The sequence below is a fragment of the Rana temporaria genome, chromosome 5 (assembly GCF_905171775.1).
Source record: "Rana temporaria chromosome 5, aRanTem1.1, whole genome shotgun sequence".
NCBI classification, from domain to species: Eukaryota; Metazoa; Chordata; class Amphibia; order Anura; family Ranidae; genus Rana; species Rana temporaria.
In genome coordinates, this window is record NC_053493.1 from 205209623 (window position 1) to 205220497 (window position 10875).

General features: G+C 44.0%; 1 protein-coding gene across 2 annotated transcripts in view; it reads right to left on the bottom strand.

The window, feature by feature from the left end:
- NFX1 (nuclear transcription factor, X-box binding 1) overlaps nucleotides 1-10544 on the bottom strand; it is a 179897-nt gene extending 169353 nt beyond the window's left edge. For both annotated transcript variants that reach the window (XM_040353504.1, XM_040353503.1), the window contains exons 1-2: nucleotides 10330-10544; nucleotides 5953-7008 (exon numbers count right to left, since the gene is read on the bottom strand). In XM_040353504.1, the coding sequence (XP_040209438.1) occupies nucleotides 5953-7008; nucleotides 10330-10351 (1078 nt within the window). In that variant the 5' untranslated portion in view covers nucleotides 10352-10544. The remainder of the gene's footprint in view (nucleotides 1-5952; nucleotides 7009-10329) is intronic.
- Between the last annotated feature and the right edge of the window lie 331 nt (nucleotides 10545-10875).

The following is a 10875-nucleotide window of genomic DNA, read 5'->3' on the forward strand; positions in this document are numbered from 1 at the left end:
AATTAGTCTGCATGGCTGTTATCCCAGAAGGGAGCCTATTCTGAAGATGATGCTCCAGAAAACCCACAAAATTGTTGGCAAGCAGACAAAGGACATGGATTACTGGAACCATGTCCTGTGGTCTGATGAGACCAAAATAAACTTTTGGTTCAGATGGTGTGTCAAGCTTGTGTGTGGCAGCAACCAGGTAAGGGATACAAAGACAAGTGTTTCTTGCACACACAGTCAAGCATGGTGGTGGGAGTGTCATGGTCTGGGGCTGCATGAGTGATGTCAGCACTGGGGAGATACAGATCATTGACGGAACCATGAATGCCAACATGTACTGTGACATACTGAAGCAGAGCATGATCCCTTCCCTTCGGAGACTGGGCCACAGGACAGTAATCTAACAGAACAATCTCAAACACACCTCCAAGACAACCACTGCCTTGCTAAAGAAGCTGAGGGTAAAGGTGATGGACTGGTCAAGCATGTCTCCAGACTTAAACACTATTGAACATCTGTGGGGTAGCCTCAAATGGAAGGTGAAGCAGCACAAGGTCTCCAACATCCACCAGCTCCGTGATGTCATAATGGAGGAGTGGAAGAGGACTCCAGTTGCAACCTGTGAAGCTCTGGTGAACTTCATGCCCAAGAGGGTTAAGGCAGTGCTGGAAAATAATGGTGGCCACACAAAATATTGACACTTTGTGCCCAATTTGGACATTTTCAAATAGGGGGTGTACTTTTGTTGCCAGCGGTTAAGACATTAATGGCTGTGCGTTGAGTTATTTTGGAGGGGGACAGCAAATTTACACTGTTATACCAGCTGTACACCAACTACTCACTACTACATTTAGCAAAGTGTCATTTCTTCAGTGTCCTCACAAGAAAAAGAAAATATTTACAAACATGTGAGGGGGTGTACTCACTTGTAGAGATACTGTATTGTCTTAAGGGGTTTATAAAAACAAGCACCCCCTCCCCCCCACACCCGATTTAACCACTTGGTGTCCAAGCTACAGTTAAAGGTGGCTACAGTGCAGGTTCTCTTTGCCGAGAGGGCGTACATGGACATCCTCCCGCTGCCCGAGTGTGTGCTCGGTGATCGCCGAGTCCCAAGTACTCTGCTGATCACAGATCAGGATAAAGGGTCAATCCCAGTGATCAGCTGTAAGCCAATGACAGAAGTAAACAAAAGCCAGTAATCTGCTCCCCCCCCCTATGCTGTTAATGTGAAGAAAAGAAAGCCGTTAACCAGCTTCTGTTAGAGGGACATAAGTCCCCTTAGTGCCCATCAGTAAAGAAACATTATCTGCAAAATTTAAAATAAGAAAAACATTTTTTTTTTGTTTTCAAGCAAAAGACAGTGGTGATTTAATACCACCAAAGAAAGCTCTATTTGTGTGAAAAAAAAAATTACAAAAATGTCATATGGGTACAGTGTTGTATGACTGTGTAATTGTCATTGAAAGCTGAAAAATCGCGATCCCGTGCTGCCTCAGCAGGACCAGAATAGGAGCGAGCACCTTGGTGAAAACCCTCGGCACCGAAGCCGGACATAGAGCCCGGTCATATGTCTGCCCTGGAGCGTACAAGCTCACCGGCCACCCCTGGAGCAACAGGGTATGTCGCGGACGGCCCAGCGCGTAGCTAAAGGCCGGCACGCGCTCAATGGCCGAACTTGGGGGGACTACAAGGATCGAGGATCCAGCCTGTCACCCAGTCGGCAGTTGATTGTAGATCTCAGGATCCAAAAATGCAGGAAAGACAAAAAAGAAAAGCAAGAAAAATTGCAAAAAACCTCAGAGCACATGGGCCCAGAGGAGCCATGTCATCTCCTTGCTAGGCAGAAAAAAAAAAACTGAGGCTGCAGAACAGAGAATGGGGGATGTACCAGGGGGGAACCGCCCCCTGGGAGGTACTGTGCTGTGTGGAGGGTTTAACACTTAACATGCTGTTTTTCTGCCTAATCAATCTCCTAAAAGGGAGGATAATACCCTAAGGTCAATTGCTGCTGTGTCCGTCCATGAACAGAAGAGAAATTGGCCTGTCAGGAAGGGGGTGACCACAAATGGTTAATAGATCTGTGGTAGGGGCTCAACAAGAGTGACTGACTACGCCCACCCATCTCCTCCATTCATAAAAGCCGGTGCTACAGCTTCTATGAATGGAATGTGATCTGGGTGGAATGTGTGGGCCTAGTGTGTACCTGACAAATAGCCTGATCTTTGTGTATTTCTGAAACAAAAGGCATGCAAGGGGATTTAAAGTAGAACTATAAGTAAAAGTCCCCCTGCCATTTTAGATAAAGTAAGGGAAGGTTATAATCCCTGTCAGATTTTTTGCTCGGCTTCTGTGTCCCATTGTGAAGATTGTCCCATAGCCAAAAAGGAAATCCCTACAAGTGAAGAGAATTCCTTGGGAACCACCATGTCACCAAAACTAGCGTCCTCATTGGAAGATTTCCACTTTTCTGGGGACAACAAAAATTTGGAATTTTCTTTCTTTCCTTGATAATGTAAAAAAGGACAAAGAGAAGCTGAATCTCCCTGGACATCCAGAGGAAAAAAAAAATAAAAAAATAATGGACAGATGTTCTAATCCCTCGCCTCCATTTACCACTAACTGTTACCTGGTTTTGACAGTGCGTTTTTAAAGCTTTTGAGCGTATTTCCACCCCCTCTTTTCTTAATTTTAAAATTGGGACCTATGCGATCAAGTCCATTTGTATGCATTTTACAGTGTTTCAGTACAGTTCAGTGTAGAAATTCAACAAGTTATACTTTTTTCCCTGGAACTGGCTGCACGGGTGTAAACTATGCCATTGGAAATCATACAATCTACTATACAAGCGTTTATGTTGGAGAAAAAAAAAAAAAAAACACTGGACTTCACGTGGTGTGAACCGGCCCTATCTGCTTGCATCTCTCTTGGGGATTTGGAAAAGCAGATTTACTTAGCGGAGCTTCCATTTGTGCAGACTCCACAGCTAGATCATTTACTTCAGCCTCTTCTTCCCTATGTTCTGGGGGTCCAAGATCCTCTGACATCATCAAGACCAATAGAGGATCCATAGACCTGACGTCAATGTGAGGATTCCAAGGAACAGTGCACTGCCAAAGCTAAAAGAGTAAAACAAATAAAAAATTGAAGTGTGGACAATTTTCAGGTTTCCGGGAGTAAGCCCAGGTTCACACTGGGCTGCGGGAATGAAGCCATGTGAATTCAGCTGAACTCACATGATTTCACTCCCGCTTATCAGTCCCGATTTCGGTCACGATTACAGAGACATCTGTGCAAGTTTCTGCACAGATGTCAATGTAAACCGCAGGCCGAAAGCGCAAAAAGTAGTACACAAACTACTTTTTTAAATCGGTGCAGCATCGCACCGATTAGGACGGTGCCATTGCTGGCAAATGCCACCGATTTGACATGTCAAAACGCACCAGTGTGAACCAGGGCTAACTGATATTAAACGTGTGACCTTTTTCTGTTAAAATAACAAACCTATCAAAAATGTATCTGATCTGTGCAGTGGTTTGTGAGCAGCCCCGATCCTTCTCTCAGGTTCTTGTCACTCCTTGCATAGAATGCATTAAAAAAAGGTAAAAAAAATTTAAGGCCCCTTTCACGATCGCGATTTTGATTCTCAACGATTAATCATGTAGCTCTAGTCCTTTCACATGGTCTTGTCTGCTTGCTCAGTGGGGGATCAATCCACTGAGAAGGCGGATGACAAGTCCATGTCTACGGACTTATCAGAGCCCTGCTCTCATCTATGGGATGAAAATGGACCGCCTGTCCATTTTCATCTGATCCTACAGACGGATCGAAAATGAGGTCATCCGTCTGGATTTGGCGGACAGGATCAGATAGCAGCAGATGTCAGCTAACATGTTGCCACTGACATCAGCCACTCCATAGGATTGAATGGCAGCTCCGATCAGGTCCGCCTGAAAAACTGACAGTTGGACCTGATCGGAAAACCCGTGTGAAAGGGGCCTTAAAGATTTTTACCTTAATGCATTCTATGCCCTTTTAGCTTTGGCAGTGCACTGTTCCTTGGCATCCTCACATCAAAGTCAGGTCTATGGATCCTCTATTGGTCTTGATGATGTCAGAGGATCTTGGACCCCCAGAGCATAGGGAAGAAGAGGCTGCAGGAACTGGTTTAGAAGTGGAGCAGTCTGCACAAGCAGAATATCGGCTAAGTAAATATGCTTTTCCAAATCCCCTAGAGAGATACAAGCAGTTAGTTCACACCACATGAAGGCAAGTGTTTTTCTTTTTTCTCTGCATCATAAACACTTGTATAGTAGGTTGTATGATTTCCAATGGCAGAGTTCACACCAGTGCAGTCAGTTCCAGGAAAAAAACAAAAAAACAAACACACACCCAAATGCACCCACACGATTTCATTCTCACATCAGTCCAGACTTCGGGGGCAATTTCAGAGACATCTGTGTGGGTTTCTGCACACATATGTCTATTGAAAAATCGCACCCCGATGTCACCAAAAGTAGTACAGAAACTACTTTTGGGAATCGGTGCGACGTCGCACTGATTGACGGTGCTACTGCCGGCAATAGCAACCGATTTGGCATGTGATTTGACATGTCAAAAATCACATGCCAAATCACTGCAATGTGAACCAGGACTAAATGATTTCCAGACTACCTTTACAAATTTGCGTTGGTTGAATGTATGTAACTTTACATGAGATTCAGAAATATCACCAGCAAGACAGATTAAGATGAGGCAATTAGTAAGGTTGTCCCGATACCACTTTAAGACTGAGTACAAGTCCGATACTTCCTTTAGTGACCCTTTAAGGAAATTTTTATTTTAGCTAAATAGCTTCCTTTACCTTACTGCAGTCCTGGTTTCATGTCCTCATTGCTCGTTTTTGCTCTAATGTTGCTGTAATTCCGCTCTGGACACTTCCTGGTTGTCTGTTTCCTTAGGACCACAGCACTGGGAGTACTAGTTTCATTTTCCAAACCATCACTTCTCTATGGCTCTATACAGCACAGAGGCAGGATAACATGCAAAAACGAAACTGAAACTACAGGTACATTATATGATTGTTTTTTATCTATTTTAATCGTTTTTAAAAGGAATCAGTTAACTATTATGTCTCTATACCCTGTAAACAGTCATTTCAGCAAAAAAAAAAAAAAAAAAAAATCCATTACAACTCCTTTAAGTTATACTGAAAGCACTGCATTCATGCTTGGACACATTCTTCCCTTAAAAAAAAAAATAGTATATATTTTAGGGAATATATTACACAGATATTTCTACTTGTGTTTTTTCTTTGCTCACATTGTCAGGTAGATAACCAGAATACACAATTTCAGAAGTCCTTTGTACAATAAAAAATGAGAAGTTATGTACATGGCACCTTTACTGGTGTGCACTGCAAAACAAAGAACAGAATAACAAAGTGAATGCCCAAGGGGAACAAATGCCCTAATCCTTACACACATTATCTGCTTTGTAGTGCTCTCATATTTGACCACTGAAGCGTACCCTCCTCCTGTCACTTTGTCTTATTGCCAGAGGGCTAGCTAATGTCACTGAATGACAGGCACTATCAAAAAATATGAATGCTGATTTTTGACATGAAGAAAATACAAACTGAACTTTATTAAGAATTAATATCTAAAGTTTAGATTCTAAACTACCAACATGTTTAAAGCAGACCATTTTCACCTTCAGCCAAAATTAACCCAACATTTGTTTCTTACAAATATTATTTTTTACCTTAACTTACTTTAAAATGTCTCTTCCTGGTTTCCCTAAAGGCATTATTGATGTAGCCCTGGATGCATAGGAAGGTTACGTCACTTGTGCCTTCAGGCTTCCCTAATCTGCAGATTCTTGTAGCAGGGAAGGCTCCCCTCGCCACCCCAATGAACGTATGGATGTACTGCACATATATATTTATATTAGAGCAGCACTCACCTGTATGCGTTTCCTTATTCTTTGGCAAGTCAGGTTTCTTCCATTGGCTTCTAAACCCAGGCTGCGTAGATTGTTTATTAGTACGGTCTTGAGAGGAGTGTTTTCTTCCTGCATGCTTCTCTGCATCTGCTGTCCAGTGGTGCCCATGGGACTTTGACTCCTGATATGTGTTGGACAAAGGAGGCTCCTTTACACGATCGGTTTTCTTCTCTTTAGATGAAAAAGCTGCTGAATGACTTTTATCATGTCTTAAAGGTTTGCTCCCCAACACTTCATCTGCCTTATTTGGGTGATTATCTTGAGGTTTTTTCCAGTTCAGAGATTCCCGTGAAGGCTTAATTCCAGGACCTGAAGGTTTCTGCTTCTCTTCATTTCCTCTGATACCTTCATATTGATCCAGCGATTTGAATCGCTCTTCATTACGATTCCCTGATTTTGCAATGTCTCGAGGGGGTATATTTTCAAACATTTCTTCTGTTTTTTGCTTGGGCGCTACCCGTTTCTCCCGCTCATACGAAGGTTTTGTTCTATCACGGGGTCCACGCAGCGATCCTCCAGACACATGCGTCAGTCTCTTTGGCTTGGCACCACGGCTATCAGCGCTGCCAACTTCTTTCTCACTTTCTGATGAGCACAAGTCAGTGGGATCTCTGGTTCTTATGCGCCAGTCACCAAGAGGTGTGGTTGCAAATGATGGCCTCACTGAGGTGTCAGAAAGAGGCTGCCTTGGTTGGTTCCTTGTGTGGGATCTTTCACTTCGAGAGCGATGCCACCTTTGATTCTGAAAGCTGTGGTTCTTCACGGGTTTGTTTGTGATCTCTGGGGATCCTTGCCTTCCACTGTTACTCTTGGCAGTGCTGTGGTAGGAATGCATTTTCTGTGAAGGACTGTCATTACTTTCTCTAGTTGGCTGATGTGGTAGAGAAGAGGGCATGTTACTGGTTCTGCCCCAATTTTTGTTGCTTTCAGCTCTGCCATGACTTCTCCAGGTAGAGTGGTGACTTAAGTGTTCTCTAGGGATGAAGTCAGCTGCTTCAGGATTGTACTTTGTTGGTCCTGGAAAACAAATACCACAAGTCAAAAATCAGAACATGTTAAGTGAACCAAAACATTTATAAGGCACCTGCAATTACTTTACCAAATAACTACCTATATGTCATGGAAGGACTCAAACACAAAAATGCATCATACAATTCTTTCCGTTGCATCGTACTACAGGTAGCCCTTAGGGTAAATCAGGTCCCACACAAAATTAAATTTGCCAAGGTCTATGCATTTTTATTAAACTAGAAAACACAACAACCACAGTATGTGCAACAAAAACACTTGTGTGTGTGTATAAATACAAAGGTGGTCATTTCCGAAAGGCAAATCCACTTTGCACTACACTTGAAATTGCACTTGAAAGTGCAGTGGCTGTAAATCTGGGGGGAAGATCTGAAATGAGGAGAAGCTCTGCTGATTTTATCATCCAATTATGTGCAAGCTAAAATTATTATTTTTATTTCCCTTGCCTGTCCCTCTCGGATCTACAGCGACTGCACTTCCAAGTGCACTTGCAGTGCAAAGTGGATTTGCCTTTTGTAAATAACCCCCAAAGTGTCAGAAAAGCCAGATTGTGGCCAGTGGGGGGGGGGGAGAAAGTGTCCTGGACCCAGCATCAGTGAGAAAAAACATAGCTTTTGGGTTGGTGGTTAGTGATTTGGACTGGCGCCCCATCAATGGCATCAGCGGTAGGGCTGCAACCAACGATTATTTTCATACTAGATTAGTCGGCCGAATGTTTCGATTAATCACAAAACAAAAAAAGTGATTTTGCCGCGATTTGCATTTTTTCATTTTTTTGGGGGACAATTTGATGTTGGGCAGATTAAAAAACGCAAATTGCCGCAAAAACGCATTCCCTGCTTTTCTGCAGCTTCTCCTCTGAAGTATATTGAACCAAAATAAAAATAGCACCATTTTGCATAAAAAAAAAAAAGTCCTAGACTTTTCCAAATACGCGCAGCTGAAAAAATCATAAATGTGAACGTGTCCCATAGGAAACCATGTAAATGAACTGTAGCGTGTTTCTGCAAAAAGCACAGAGGTGTGACCCAGGCCTGAGATGTTTAGTAACATAATCAGGTTTTAAAAAAAATAAAAATAAAAAAAATAAAAATGAAACAATCTAAAATTACTACAAAAAGAGAAAATAATCGCTACTGTAAGGGGTTCATTTTTTACTGTGGGACAGAGAAAGTAAAATTTACAGAAGCGATTTGCTCTTTTTTGTACTACAAAGGGCCAATTATTTATTTTTTAACCCAATTAGGTTACTGGCCGTTTAATCGATTATGAAAATAGTAATAGATTAGTTGTTTCGGCTCTAGTCAGCGGGGAGGACTGTCGCCCCATCAATGGCGTCAGCGGGGAGAAACTATGACCCACTGTTGCTGACAGTGGGAGGAATAATGCCACAAGAAGCAAATAAAAGTAGGCAATGGGCTTCAGTTTGGAGACTACTGCAATGGGCTTCAGTTTGGAGACTACTGCAATGGGCTTCAGTTTGGAGACTACTGCAATGGGCTTCAGTTTGGAGACTACTGCAATGGGCTTCAGTTTGGAGACTACTGCAATGGGCTTCAGTTTGGAGACTACTGCAATGGGCTTCAGTTTGGAGACTACTGCAATGGGCTTCAGTTTGGAGACTACTGCAATGGGCTTCAGTTTGGAGACTACTGCAATGGGCTTCAGTTTGGAGACTACTGCAATGGGCTTCAGTTTGGAGACTACTGCAATGGGCTTCAGTTGAACAGATTTGAATAATGTCTTCTGACAGCGGAGAGTATAAGGGTCCTTTCACACGGAGTGGATCCGTGTGCGGGATCCTCTTTGCTCAGTGGGGATTGCTCCGTCGATCCCCGCTGAGCCGGCAGATGACAGGTCTGTCTCTGAACACCGTGCAGGGACCGGCCTGTCAAAACGCCGCTCTCCCTTATGGGAGATCGGATTACGACGAACCGTAGAGTCCGTTGTCTCCCGATCCGCCAGGCGGAAGGAAAAGTAGGGTTTTCCTCCCTCACAGTTTGGCACATTGGAGTGGGTCAGATGTCAGTGGGCATGTCAACGCCGACATCCGTGGCTCCATAGAGAAACACAGGGTGACTGTTCAGGTCCACCTAAAAAAAAAAACGGTCTGCCAGGGTGAAAGGGCCCTTAGGCCCCATGCACACGAGAAGCAATTACAAACACCTCTAAACTCACGTTTTCAAAGGCAAAAACCAGCGTTTTTGCCGCGAATTGCGCGGCGTTTTGCCGCGTTTGCGGCTGTCAGCGCTTATCTCAAAGACATTGTAGACCCTCCCAAAGTTTAAAACGCAAAAATAAAACGCTTCTGAACCCAAAATTTTGCGTCTGGAAAAAAAGGACATAAACCCAACTGATTTAAAACGCCAAAAAACGTGACTGTGTGCATGGACACATAGGATAACATTAAATGTGTTCAGGGGCAGTTGAAAAAAATGCCCAAATGCCTCTGAACTCGAGTTTAGCAGCGTCTTGTGTGCATGGGGCCTTACTCTTCCACCTTGATGGCGTGGATGGAAGAAGACAAACCCCCCCCCCCCCCCCGACTGAAAAACATAAAACACACATCGATCTGATCCATCTTGTGCAGCTTAAAAAGGACACTAACGGAACATGACTGAGCTTTCTAGCTCTATTGACTCTTATCGGTCAGCAATGGTCCCAGATATCTCTCTAGCACAATGTGCCCCCCTTTGTCATGAGGTGGAGGAGAGATGCTCTATAATCCTAACATACTTCCTGTCCATGAAAAAACAGAAAACTAATGCAGCTACCACATCCAAGAAAGTTGCAATATAGAACATTTGTACTCTTGGGTTTTATACACTCTACAAGATGGCCTTGGTGTCTGGGAAGTCAAACCTATTGATCTTTGTCATCAGAGACATAAAGGACAGTCAGGCATTGGATCAGCCTAGGAAGTGTGAGTTTAGGGAAGATGAGACATGGATACAAGGACAGTCCCAGCTTCTGGCCCAATGGGGAGAATGGAGGAACATTGGATGGGGAACATATCTGGGAGTCAGTCAATGTCAGATTGCTGTCATCGGGAAATCACATAGTCCATTGACATGCTGTCTGATCTCTACGACTGGGCTGATGGCCTCCATTTACCTACAATGAGACTGGGGACTCCATGTGATCAGAACCACAGTGACAACCTAGCAATGGTTGTCAGCGCTACACACTGTATAGACGGAGCTCACACTCATTACATGTAAAACCCCCAACCCGGAGCACCGAGCCATGCTGTACAACCCTCCCTCCTCCATTGTAAACAGCAACATGGAGAAGGCTCTCCGACCTTACCTGATGGCTGCGCCTCCGCCATACCTCCACTGCACGCCGCCAGTCACGGGGGACACGGATCACGTGACAAACTTTCCCCTGGAAAATAACCCCCCCAGAGGCTCGAGCAACGCACTCTTATCTCTGAGAGATCACCGCGATCCTGCCTGCCGCTGACGTCACGCAGCCAGTCACCATGCCCTTCTCTTACCCCGAGATGCGCATGCGTAAAGAACGCCCTCCTCTTCCACACGCTTTTTTTTTTCCTCAACTAGCTTTATGCATAGTGACAGAAGAAGAAGTGGCTCTACTGAAGTTATTAAAACACTTTGTACTATACCCACATCTTTGAACCTGGACATATCTCTCAACCACTACTGTATTTCTTTACTTTGTAATACTTTGAAAAATTGTACTGAAAACTTGAATTTCCTGACGCCACCATGGCAGCATGCAAGCTGAGCTCCGCCTCTTGACCACTCCCTCAGGACCAGTGAATAGCATAAATATAAGGCCTAGGTTGGCCCCATCCCCCCTTATACCTCAATGCACCCTTGAAGAGTAAGC